The sequence below is a fragment of the Plasmodium cynomolgi genome, chromosome 6 (genome assembly GCF_000321355.1).
Source record: "Plasmodium cynomolgi strain B DNA, chromosome 6, whole genome shotgun sequence".
Classification (NCBI taxonomy): Eukaryota; Apicomplexa; class Aconoidasida; order Haemosporida; family Plasmodiidae; genus Plasmodium; species Plasmodium cynomolgi.
The window spans coordinates 710,208-723,374 of record NC_020399.1 but is presented as its reverse complement, the minus strand read 5'-3'; the positions used below and the strand labels follow the sequence as shown (position 1 = coordinate 723,374).

The window sequence follows — 13,167 nt, the reverse complement described above, 5'->3', positions numbered from 1 at the left end:
TTTTTTTACTTTTGCAGTATTACTTAAAAATAAAATTTACAAAAAATTAAAATTGGCTTCGTACTCCGACCACTAGAAATATGATTAAGATCAAAGAGGTGTCTTCCAGTGTAGGAAACGTTCCACAATTTGTACACGTCTTATACTGGGAGTCCCTTCCGCCCGCTGCTCATCTACTTCGTAATTTTGTCGACTTCATAATTTTGTCTACTTCATAATTTTGTCCACTTCATAATTTTGTCTACTTCGTAATTTTGTCTACTTCATAATTTTGTCCGCTTCATAATTTTGTCTGCTTCATAATTTTGTCTACTTCTTAATTTCGTTTTCTTCTTTCCTGTTATAGGGGAAGGGGACGAACGTACAGAATGTGCAACTGGTGGGTGGCAGCACATTTCCCAGAGGAGTTCGTTCCGGTTGGAAGGAGACGGCATGTAGAACAATTCGACATGCACAAAAGAGAAAAGACAAAAGGCAAAAGACAAAAGACAAAAGGCAAAAGACAAAAGACAAAAGACGAGAAACACCACGTACACGTCGTGGGCATCTCGCAAAGGAGGCCTTACTTTTGTTCTTTGGGCTCATCTTTCTTGGAACAGCCCTTGCAGTCACCTGTAGGAAGGGTGGACGGGTGGACGGGTGGACCGGGTGTGATTTAGGGTTCGGCATTGGCATTCCCATTGGCATTCTCATTGGGGTTGCCATTAGGGTTGGCACTGGGGGTGCTCGTATCTTTTTCTCCCCAGCAGCGTGCACTTTGACACCATTCCCTTTGTCATTCCTGGAGCGCCCCGCTGCTTACCTCCGCCTTCCGACGAATCCGAGTCCGAGTCGGAGCTCTCCCCAAAACCCTTGGGCTTGTGATATATGCAGCAGACTACGCAGAAAAATGGGGGAGGAGCAAAAAGTGAGGTCGCCTAGCGCGCGGTTAAGCGGTTAGGCAGTTAAGCGGTTAGGCAGTTAAGCGGTTAATCTGTTAATCAGTTAAGCAGATAGGATGTTTGCGCCCCTGCGCAGTTCACGTGGGTATGCAATTCGCGCTTCCCCGGAGCTAGGCCTTACCCTTGGACGACTTCTTCTGGGCGTTCTCATTGTCAACAGTGTTTTCGTCCCACCTGACCATTTTTTGGGGAGTCAGCTTTAAAATTCGCACAATGGTGTTTTGGTTTCCATTTTGTTCGTTCCTCGTGTTCGCTTCTTGCACGTAGGTGGTGGTCGTCGTGCTTGAGGACGAATGCATATGAGACATGATCAAATAAGGGGGGGTTGCTTACATATATGTGCGCATGTGTGCAATCTGGGTGCTCAGGGGCGTGTATATAAACCCAGTCTGTGTATGTAGACAGATATCGTTTTATGTCATAAAAATGGACATCGCATGAGAGAAGTGGAAGTGGCACCCAAAGCGGGAAAAGCGCAACGCAAGGTGGTGGAGTGCTGCAGAGATTAATTAAAATAGCCTTGTAGGAATTTCTCCCTAGCCCGTACGGACGTACTACACGCAAGCAGACGCAGGAAAGAAATCCCCGTCTTGCAAAATGGTACGCCTCAGTTGCCGTACAGTATATATATCCGCATGAACAAGAATTTAGTAAGGACACGCTTCGCGCATTCTTATTTCATACACCCTTACATGCATGTTGTACATATTTGTACGTTCATTTTTCACAGGTGTCAACTTTTTTCTCTTGTTCCACTACACGGGGAGAAGAAAAAAAAAAAAAAAAGTAAAACAAAGTAAAATAAATGCTGATATCACCTCATATTACAATTTTGTAAAAAGGGGAAAATATCCTTTTCTTGCGATTTGTTCAAAAAACATCACTCCAGTGAAACGCAAAATTTATTTTAACTTAAACTGTTTTTGTTCCGATTAAAATGGAAAAAAAAAAAAAAAGTACCCCTTTTTACAATATATATACCAGTATACATGCAAAAGTGCCTGTTTTAAAGAACCCCCCTCCAAAAAAAAGTCTTCCTTTTAATCCTTCCAAAATCAAAAAAATCACCTGAACGGTTAATATATATTTTTTTTCTTTTTTGCCTTTTCGACTGAGTTTTCAGTTAGCCATTTTTCTTTTTTATGCCATGTTCACGTAAAAACAGATAAAAAAAAAAAAAAAGAAGAAAAAAAAGGGAGAAAAAAAAAAAAGAAAAAAAGGGGAAAAAAAAGCTAATTGCTTTGTATACCCACTTGTTACATTTTTTCTCAATCGAAACGCCAACACAATTTCGGCGGTATTAATGTACACTATCCTGCCGGGCGCTGCGGGGGAAATTATCCCTGTGAGGTGGAAATCCGCTAAACGGTTCTCCAAATGGGTTTCGCGCAAACTTGCAGTTTACAAAAATAAGCTAAATAAGCTAAATAAGCTAAATTAGCTAAATTAGCCAAATTAGCTTCACTTGCTACACTTGCTACATTTGCTAAACTTGCTGAATGTGCCAAGTTGGCCGAATTGGCTGAATTGGTTGAATTTGCTGAATTCGCTTCGTTGGCAGAGTTTGCCAGGGACGCGTAAAACTGAATGAACCGCCCGCATTAATGTGGGTGGCAATATACACCCTCATGCCCACGCAACGTTGGCGCGCGCAAGGGGAGACACGAACAGCACGGCGTTAACGTATGAGCCGCACGCACGCAACATATGTTATGTACATCATATACTACTAAGCTAAATCTACGTAACGTGCTTGCGTTACGCTCTGCATAAGCATTGCCATGCAGGGGCTGTGAATAATACAACAAAAAAAAGTAAAAATAATAAAAGTAATGCATAAATAAATAGGCAAAGGGGGAAAAACCATAGGTAAGGAAAAAAAAAAAAATAAAATAAAATAAAGGGAAGTAATGCATTCAACATGATACTCTAATTAGGGCATAAACCCAAATGAGCAAGTGGCACGTTTGGACATGAACACAGTTCAACCGCCAGCAGTGCGAATTGTGACTGATAGGAGTAATAACTGTATATGAGTGTCCTTGTATACGTACACGTCCTGGGGAGGGAGTGATCTTTCTACGCGGGGGCAGCAGCACCATCGCAACTTAAAAACGCCCACCTACGTTGCTCATATAAAAAAAAACAAAACAAAATAAATGGTTAATTTCAGTTGGCACATCCCAACAACGTTAAGCCCTTCGCATATGGTTCCTTAATCAACGGTGCTTCTCATCGCTTCCAATTTTAGTAATATGTACATCTTTGTTAGCTCGCACATTGCTTACGTTCATGGGTATATAGAGATATATCAACGTGGCATCTTCATATGCATGATGTGCACCCGCGCGCTTTGCTAACGCGGGGTACGCCTCATCTGTCTACCGCTAACATGTTCTTGTTTGCACATCGATGACCACCCTTCCCAAAGGTATACCTCTCTTCATGCGAAAATACGAAAAACTGTATTCACATATTCGTCGCCTGTTTAACCATTAGGTAAATCCAATTCGACACAGAAAAAAAAAAAAAAATGTGGCTAATCAAAATGAGATAGCAAAATGAGGGACAAAAATGCTTCTTCTTCAACTATGCTTAAAGCTGAAAAAATTGTGCCACGTGCCGCTTTATATACCACTGCAGGTTTGACTGTTCTGGGGCTTTGCATTACTTGCAGGAGGCCCAAATGTGTGTTATTGATGCAAGGCGAGGCAACGCTTTCCTCCCTATCGAGTATTCCTCCAGACTGTGCACACTCGTACGTGGGGCATTCACGCACATGCGAGACAATACGGGGCAACACGGGGGAGCACGGGGGAGCACGGGGGAGCACACTTCAACACATTCCACTCACTTCCATGCTTCCTCCAATCCATGCTTCCTCCATTCCACGCTTCCCCCATTCCACGGTTCCGCCCACCTCAGTAGTCATAGTTTTCATAGTCGTCCTCCTCGTTGTCCGAGTCGTCCTCATTGGTGGAGGACGCCTCCTTCTTTTTCGATATCTGGATGAGGCCCTTCTTCTTCCGCTTCTTCTTCTTAATGTCATACTCGTCATCCACGGAGTTGTCCCCCTCGTCGCTCCCGTCTTCCTCCACGTCCACCTTGTTGGTTTCACTCAACTTCCTCTTTTTTTTAACACTCTCGTTGCTAACAAATGTAAGGTAGTTAACGGCGTCATACATCTGCCATATATTCTCTAAAACTTTGTTTTCCTTATTTATCCTTCTTAGCTGGATTGGATTTTCCGCTGAGACAATTCCGACGGATATTAAATTATATATATCATAGTAGCTGTAGGGACCATAGACATTGTTGTTAGTGTCACTAGTCCACCTCAGCTGCCACTGTATGTCTACACTCTCCTCCTTAGACTCCTCCAGCTTCTTGCATAAGGCTTCACATTCGTGCTTCGCCAAGAAGTACACGTTTTTATATTCGTTTGTTAATTTCTGCGTCAAATCTATCAAGTTGTTAAATCTCCTTTCGATTGTTTTGTAGTCCAGGGCTATCTTCTGGTATGTTTCCTCCAGCCTCTGCAGCTCGTTTGGCTGTTCGCCCTCCGTGGGGTTGTCATTCTCTTCCGTCGCTTCCTCCTCCTGCTCCGCCGCTTTCTCCTCCTGTTCAGCCGCTTTCCCCTCTTCCGCCGCTTCCTCCTCCTGTTCAGCCGCTTTCCCCTCTTCCGTCGCTTCCTCCGCCGGGGGTTCTTCCTGTCGGGGCTGCCCTTCTTGCTCGGCGGGATGTTCCTCATGGGGATTCGCTTCGCCCTTTTCGCTCTTTTCGCTCTGTTCGCTCTGTTCGCTCTTTTCACTCTTTTCGCCCTCCTCACTTGGGGCGTCTCCATTTGGAATGACTTCGCTGTCTACCGCTTCGTTCACCAAAGTTTCCTTCTCCACGGCTTCCTTCTCCACTGCCTCTTTCTCCACTGCCTCTTTCTCCACTGCCTCCTTCTCCGCCGCCTCCTTCTCCGCCGCCTCCTTCTCCATCGCGCCACCTCCCCGCCTCTTCAAGTTCACCTGCAGGACGTTCTTCTTACCTGATGTGCGCGGGACGGCCCCGCCGTCCTCGTCCCTTTTCCCTTCGCCCGCTCCGGAACGGTCCGCATCTGCCCCTTGGCACGACTTGGACACATCCGGATCTTTCGAAGATTCACTTCCTGGCCGAGGAGCCGAAACGAAGCTGAATTTGTCTAATTTAAGTTTGCACTCATTAAGGTAATTTTTACAGAGCTTCAAATCTCTCTTATATCTAACCATGGCTTTAATTGGTGTTTCCTTTTCAATCAGGAGACATGAGAGGGAGTACAAAGCATCGTAAATATTCACAGAGAGGCAATTATTATTGAGACTTTGATTTTGTAGCTTATTAAATTTAGAAACCGTTTCGTTGTGTATTTTTGCTTTCATTTTTTTACTAGAAAATGAGGTGAATGGGTCTTCCTCATCTACTGACTTTAACCAGGCCTCCTCGAAATCATCACCGTCTGGATCGTTATAAACGTAGTTGCCATGCTTGTCTATGTATCCCTCCTTCAACTCGTTCTGCATGTTAAACGGTTCGATGTTGAACCCGAAATAGTCTTCACTATAGTTGGTAGTTTTTTCCTCTGCATTTAAAATGGCTGCATGTACGTTGTTCACTTCGAAAGAAGAATCCTCATTAAAGGAATGAGTAAACCTTTCTCTTTTAAGTGGTTGATTTTTTCCATTTCGATTGGAAGACAATCCTTTCGTTGATTCCCCGTCGAATGTCCCATCAGCAGATTCGTCGTCCTCCCCAGTGTTCATGGCGACGTAACCTCTTCTTATCACCCCTCTCGCTTTTCCATTCTCTTTACTGGTGCCTTCATCAGAAGAATCCTTCGACTCGAAAATTTCAAGAGAATTGTAACTGCCCCCTTTATGATCCTCTTCATTTAGGAAAGAATGATCAGCCTTAAACTCCTTCTCATCAAAGTCACAGTTATACATCTCATTATAAAAGCATTCAAAATAGTTAAAATTATTAACGGCAAAATTGAAATAGCTGTTTTCATTTTCGTCTTTTTCATAATATATGGTTTCATTTTTGTCTGAAAATTGGACTTTTTTTTTTTTCGAAGCTGTTTTCACCTTTACTTATTTCGTTTTCTAATTTTACAAGTTCCACTTCTACGTTTTCTTCGTTTAGCATTTTCGCCGGGGAGGGGGGAAGATTTTCCGAGTGGGCAAGGGAAGCGGCGTGACGTGCTGTGACCAAAAAATGGTTGGATGTAATCAACACTCCCTTTTTTGCGCCTGGCTTCCTCACTCGGGTTGGTGCACGTGTGACCTTACGACTGTTTTCTTTTATTACTGTCTGCGTTTTTGGTGGTCTTGATGGTGGTGGTGTGTGTGCGGGAGTCTCTCCGATGGCATATGCACAACTTTGCTGTGAAGTTGCAAATGGATGGTGTGTCCTCTAGTGCCTCTTCTTTTTATCGTCACACGGAGGGCATACACCTACGCTGCTAAACTGTGTACCTTTAAAAGTTGCCACTGCGCAGGGAGGGGAAAATATATCTTCTCATCCGAGACGTTACCTACTTCTGTGGTGCGTGTGAAGGAGCTTGTTGCGATTGGCAAGTCGCTATTTTGATGTATGCCCTTGTTTTGGTGTGCGCCCCTCCAAAGAGGAGTGGGCAGGAAATGGGGGGGAGAAAATCTGTGGAGAGGACCAAAAGGGACAAATCTCGCAAAACGAGAAGAATGGCGTACATATGCAAATCTGTACAAAAATGTAGTACTAACACTGAGTACAAAGTGTACAAAAAAAAAAAAAAAAAAAAAAAACAGCATAAATGAGTGATGCCTTTCCCCAATTCACCAGAAAGAAACTGCCTTTCACTCGGAATGGTTTTCTTTTTTTCTTTATCTTTTTCTTATTTTTTTTTTCTTAAAATCTTCCCAAGAATAGTTGCAGCGAAATTGGTAAACATATCCATCCAACACAAAAAAAGGGTTTAAAAAATGCTCTTTGCATAAAGCATTTTCGCATAAATCATTTTCGCATGAAGCCTTTTCGCATGAAGCATTCTCGCATGAAGCCTTTTCGCATGAAGCAATTTCGCGTGAAGTGTTTTAAAAAAAAAAAAAAAAAAGACAACGAACAGGCGAGCAAGCGGGCACAAAAAATCTGATGGCACGCGAAAGAACAAATGGGCGCATTTCGCACAATCGCGTGAACAAGAAAAGAACCATTGTTGGAACAACAGCATGTTGGTAAATTAGAAGAACGTGGATAAGAAAACGTGACCCTACGTTCGCCTTCTCATTGATTGCATATAAATATTCACGTATCACATAAGGACATAATGTATATGCCCCACACTTGGCAAGGAATACGAACAGGTGAACAACGGGCGAGAGGGTCATCGTCGAGCCGGATCGTCTCAGCTCGGCTCGTGTTGCTCATATGTTGGACTGCCTCACAGGGGGAGGACGGTCCACATTCCGATCCACCAAAAAATTGAACATATTGAACAAATCGAGAAAATTGAAAAAATTGAAATTGAAAGAATAAAATTCTTCAGGGAGAAAAAACTTCAAACGGGGACGACAATTTGCAAATTATTCTTTCCTTTTTTTTTTTTTTTTTTTAAAAAAATCCCATTTAAAACGAGCGATAAGGTCTACACTTGTATGCTTACGCAGATATGAGCAACCGCCCAACGTGTACAAGTACACGTTCGTTCATAGCTGTGTGACAACTCTCTCCACAGCTGCGCACAGGCACACGTGGACGTCAAGTCATCCACATGCACCTTGGGAAGGCCTCTCACCACTCATCCCTGCGCAACTGTGCAGACTCGCATATTAAAGCAAAAAATAAAAAAAAGGAACATATAAATCGCGCTGTCAACAGAATTGGTGTAGACAAAATTGGCATTCCTATATGATATGTTCACATACATGTTATGCATCCCCAGGGGGGGGAGAGGACTGATAAAAGAAGAACACACCAACGAATGAGGATCATTCAAACGAAACAAAACGGCGATGTGAAGGGCAGCGCCACAGAGTGAAAAGGAAAATTCATAGGGGGGGTACCCCCCCCCACCATGGGTAATTAATTAACTCCATGTTCATAAATAAAAAGATCACACAAAAGAGATAAATAAATGACGCGCACACGGAGCACGCACATACACACATACACAAAAAAAAAGGGATGGAATTTCTCTCCTCGGGAATGCTCACGTGTCACACATAAACGCCGCGCATTGTGGGTCCACACCCACGCGCCTGCTGCATGTCTGTTCGCATGTCATAGCTTAGTCGCACCCCTTATTGATTTCTATTCACTGCAAAAATCTCCAACCGAACTAGTTAAAATTGAGCAACCACTGGGGTACGGTCTGGTCGTGCTTCTTCAAATGGTCGATGAGCTTGTCAATAATTTTTCTATTCGAGCTATTAAAGTAGTTAATGGCTAGTCCAGTTTTCCCAATCCGTCCCGTCCTACCTATCCTGTGCATGTACTGCTCGAATTCGGCTGGCAGGTCATAATTTATTACTAACTCTAGGTCGGGAAAATCTAAACCCCTTGCCGCGATGGAGGTAGCTATTAAAATTTGAAATTCTTTATCGCGGAACTGTTGAAATACGGCTTGTCTTCGAGGCTACATGGGGTGTGTGTGATGGAACAGTATGTGTGCGATGTGGGGTGCGTTGGGTATTGGATCCATGTGCCACACGTTTGGGCGTAAAAATTTTACATATCGTTCCTATTCGATTTGTTCACCTAGTGCATGTGCGCGTCAAGTATGCACAATTCGCGATGAATTACTCTCCAGGAGCTGCGGCTAACGCGGGGGTTCCAACGGACTCGCGCTTTAAGTCGTTACCCATTGATGACCACGTCGTCATCGCCGCCAACCACTCAACCACCCATCCTATGCGCAGACCTAAGGAGCCATAACTTACCTGATTCATTTTTCCGTGCAGGTAATTCACGTCATACCCGTTCGACTTCAACGCAGAGAAAATATAATTAATTGAGCTTCTCAGCTCCACAAAGATGATGGCTTGTCCCTGCAGAGTCTTCAGGTCCTTGAGCAGCTCATCCTGCTTGCACTTCGCAGGCACGTACTTGACGACCTGCTCGGAGGGGGTGGAGCGACGTGCGCGAAAATGAGGCGGCCCAAATGAGGCAGTCCCAATAAGGCAGTCCCAGTAAGGTCGCCCCAATAAGGCTGCCCGCATAAGCGTACATACACAAGTGCATACACATGCGTACCCCCCCCAATCGCACACAGACACAAATTGGGGGCTCTCCACCTACCTGCTTAATAGAATTACGCACCTCCCTCTTCTGCGTGATATTCAAAAACACATACGGAGTAGCCATGAACTTTTCTATGTCCTCCCGCAGGCTCTCGGAGAAGGTCGCCGTGAACAGTATGGTCTGCCTAGCATCATTGGCACAAAGGTCCTTTTCGAATAGAATGTCGTCCATCTGTTCCTTCAAGCCAAGGGAAATCATTTCATCTGCCTCGTCGAAGATTAAATATTTTACAAACGATAGACTGACCTTACAGCTGTTCATCAGATCGAGTAGTCGCCCCGGGGTTGACACGATGATGTCCGCCTGCCGTTCGTTTATCTGCACAATCTGCGGTGTAACGGTGATTGTTGAGCAGGGTAGCGGTGACCGAGGAAAAGGAACTGATCCTCAAAAAAGGAGCTAATCCTCAAAAAAGGAACTGATCCTCAAAAAAGGAGCTAATCCTCAAAAAAGGAGCTGATCCTCAAAAAAGGAGCTAATCCTCAAAAAAGGAGCTGATCCTCAAAAAAGGAGCTAATCCTCCAAATAAAGATACACACAAAAAGGTGCAGCCAAACGTAGAGAGGTGAACCTACCTGGTCCTTCATCGTCTCTCCTCCATAGAAGGCCATACAAACGAGCTCCATATTTTTCGTCAAACTGTTAACCTGGAGGGGTACAAAAAAAAAAAAAAAAAAAAATGAAGTTTCGCGTGTCCATATCGGGGAATTTCTACACTGGTTGCAACCTCCTGAAACGCATGTGTGCCCTTTTGGAGGGCCGCACCCCTTCGTAATTTACAAAAGTTACCTCGTTCAAAATTTGAAGGACTAACTCTCTTGTGGGACACAGGACCAACCCCAGGGGAGAAACACACGCGTAGGCCCCGGGGAAATGAGGCCTCAACGTGTCGTTATCTCCCATCAAATTTGTTACTACTGGACAGAGAAAGGAAAAAGTTTTCCCACTTCCCGTTTGTGAGGATGCAATCAAATTCATTTTTTTCTTTATTATTGGGATAGAGTACTTCTGAACGATCGTCATTTGGCTGTATCCCTTCTCGCAGATGTTTCTGTACAGGTTGTCTCCACAGATGGTGCTGAGTGGTGGTGATGAGGGGGGGAGGATAAGTTGCGTCATGTGGTCACGCACAAAAATGGGAGTAAATGGGTGAACGAGCGGGTGAGCAAGATGGAGATCAGGCTGGAGATCATGCAGGAGATCATGCAGGAGACCAAGCGAATGAATGAATAAATGTGCCATGTCAGCTGTGCACAGATCGGTAGGCCCACTTGCACACGCTCGCTCAAGGCGTACCATAAGTCGTCCATGCTGTTAAGCGGCCCCGGCACCTCCATCTCTTCGCTTCCGTAACTTTTGCACTCGATGATGTAGCACTCTTCGTCGAATATGTTGCACTTGTATTTCTTCCCCCCGTAGGTGTCACGATTTTCTTCGGCTTCATTTCGATGGCCGCGGTCGTACTGGTTGGATTGGGCACGATCGTACTGGCTGGACTGGCCACGCTCGTACTGGTTGGATTGGGCACGATCGTACTGGCTGGACTGGCCACGCTCGTACTGGTTGGATTGGGCACGATCGTACTGGCTGGACTGGCCACGCTCGTACTGGTTGGATTGGGCACGCTCATACTGATTGGACTGGCCACGCTCATACTGACTGGTTTGGCCGCGGTCGTAATGACTGGTTTGGCCGCGGTCGTAATGACTGGTTTGGCCGCGGTCGTAATGACTGGGTTTATTAGGGTTATGCTGATTGGTTTGGCCGCGCTCATACTGGCTGGACTGGCCGCGCTCATACTGGCTGGACTGGCCACGCTCATACTGGTTGGATTGGCCGCGCCCATACTGAACAGCCCCGTCACGATCGTACTGCTTGGTTTTATTAGGGTTATATTGACTGGGTGCGTTATAACCGTAGTGATTCGGCTGATCACCGTTGTATTTACTGAATTGGCCATGGTCATCCTGAGTGGACTTATTACTGCCATACTGACTGGGTCTATCTGCGTCATATTTGGAGGACCTATCGGGGTCATATTTATTGGGTTGCTCATGCCCAAGGTGACTGGACCGATCGTGGCCATATTTACTGTGCTGGTCATACCCATATCGATTAGGTTTCTCCGGGTGGTGCTGACTGGACTGGTCGTAGCCATGATGGCTGGCTCGGTTGTGTCCGCTGAGTCCGCTGTGTCCGTAGCGATTCAGCCTCTCGGGGTCACGCTGACTGGAGCCCTCATAGCCTTGCTGGCCAGAACGGCCATGCTCATAATGATTGGACCTCCCCCCCCTCTCCACATGACTAGGTCTACCTCTACCGTACTGAGTTGGCCTTCCTCTGCCATACTGGCTTGCCCTCCCCCTGGAGAACTGACTAGGCCCCCCCCTTACAGACTGACTTGGTCTGCCTCTACCAAACTGATTGGATCCACCCCTCGCCATGTAATTCCCTCTAGAGTCATCGTAACATGTCTCCCCCCGGGGGGCACCGTGATGATTGTTATCCCCCTCATCGACGTTATCCCATTTGCTCACGAATCGTTTTTTATCGACCACATCATGCCTCTCATCCTCTCCTTCTCCTATTTCCTTTCCATCCCTATTATCATGTTGGTTACCTTCCCATTTTCTGAAGGCCCCCTTATACAGCCCAGAATTTCCCCTATGGTATATAGGACCTCCTTCTCTTGCTTTCCATTGTGAGTTATTTCTATATGGGTTGTTTTTTTTTTCCCCTAAGTTGTTTTTTTCCTTGTTATGCGTCTCTTCCTCCACTGGGTAACTGCTGTTAATTCCCTTCCTCATTTTGCTAGTCGGTCCATATGCGTCCATATTTTCTGCATACATTTTTCTCTTCTGTGATGGTTCTGGAGGTGTGGTCTTCATTTCGCTGTACGTGTCATTGTATCCATCCACGTTATTTGCATTCCCGTCATAAACGAACTCTTCCTCACTTTGGTAATTAAAATTTTGGACGCTAGCTCCATACGGTTCGTAACTTCCACTCATGCTATTCACTATATCTATATAATTAAGGTGACTATTATGACTTGCGAGTGTATCTCCATTTGGGTGTAGCATGTGTTCATTGCTTGGTTTTCTCATCTGCGTTGCGGCTGTGTTATTGCTTTGGTTCCCGCCCGCGGTAGCAGCTTCATCCGTTTGGCTAACCACAAAGTTCCTGCTGCCAGCTAAAGTCACAAAGTCTGGGTTGCTCGCATGTTCCCAATAGCTTTCCACACCACCGTTGGGGTAGAGGTGGCTATACGGGTATACATCCTCCGTCAGCGTGTTGGACACAAGGCCACCAGCGTTATCGATTGAGCCGACCTTTTCCTGACAGCCGACATTCATTAAGTATTTACTGATAACATCGTTTAGGTCGTCGTTTGCTTCTCCTTTTTGGGTCCCTTTTATGTCTGCATTTTTATTTCCTTCATCGGTGCCCTCTGCCGCTTCATCCCCCTTGACGTCACCAGTACCATGGGCGCTTTTACCCCCTTCGATGTGTTCGCTGACGCCACTGCTACCTTCCCCCTGCTGTTGGGTTTGGCGCGGTTGGGCCAAATTATTTGAGCTCATTTTCCTGCAACGGGTTTATGCGGAGCGGGGGGAAGGCAAAGAAGCAAGCGAGACGGACGCGGCAAAAGAGGCGAACGCGACGAACGCGACGAACGCGGCAAACGAGGCGAACGAGTAAAATGGTGCGAGGGAATCCAAATAAGCAAAGTTACATAATTTCCCTTGGCCGTTTTTATGACTACGCTTGGGCATATCACCAGATGGTGATTCCCTCACACAGTGACTTAATTCCGCTTTCCCTCAGAACCAATCCTTGCGAGTTTTCCCATCACAAAAAATAAATTAAAAACAGTAACTGTGGCAGTAACTGTGGCGGTAACTGTGGCGGTAACTGTGGC

At 45.4% G+C, this 13,167-nt stretch overlaps 3 protein-coding genes across 3 annotated transcripts; all 3 read right to left on the bottom strand.

The window, feature by feature from the left end:
- Positions 1–309: 309 nt before the first annotated feature.
- PCYB_062600 (protein phosphatase 1 regulatory (inhibitor) subunit) lies at positions 310–1,249 on the bottom strand (the record flags this gene model as incomplete). Its single annotated transcript, XM_004221427.1, has 4 exons — positions 310–337; positions 567–612; positions 803–877; positions 1,063–1,249. The coding sequence occupies 4 exons, from the start codon at positions 1,247–1,249 to the stop codon at positions 310–312; spliced, it is 336 nt and encodes a 111-aa protein (XP_004221475.1).
- A 2,613-nt stretch (positions 1,250–3,862) lies between these two features.
- On the bottom strand, positions 3,863–6,113 carry PCYB_062590 (hypothetical protein; the record flags this gene model as incomplete). The annotated part of the gene is made up of 2 exons (XM_004221426.1): positions 3,863–6,012; positions 6,053–6,113. The coding sequence occupies 2 exons, from the start codon at positions 6,111–6,113 to the stop codon at positions 3,863–3,865; spliced, it is 2,211 nt and encodes a 736-aa protein (XP_004221474.1).
- A 2,170-nt stretch (positions 6,114–8,283) lies between these two features.
- On the bottom strand, positions 8,284–12,829 carry PCYB_062580 (RNA helicase; the record flags this gene model as incomplete). The annotated part of the gene is made up of 6 exons (XM_004221425.1): positions 8,284–8,580; positions 8,885–9,058; positions 9,243–9,572; positions 9,821–9,892; positions 10,011–10,323; positions 12,546–12,829. 6 exons carry the CDS (start codon positions 12,827–12,829, stop codon positions 8,284–8,286), a joined length of 1,470 nt encoding a protein of 489 aa, XP_004221473.1.
- Between the last annotated feature and the right edge of the window lie 338 nt (positions 12,830–13,167).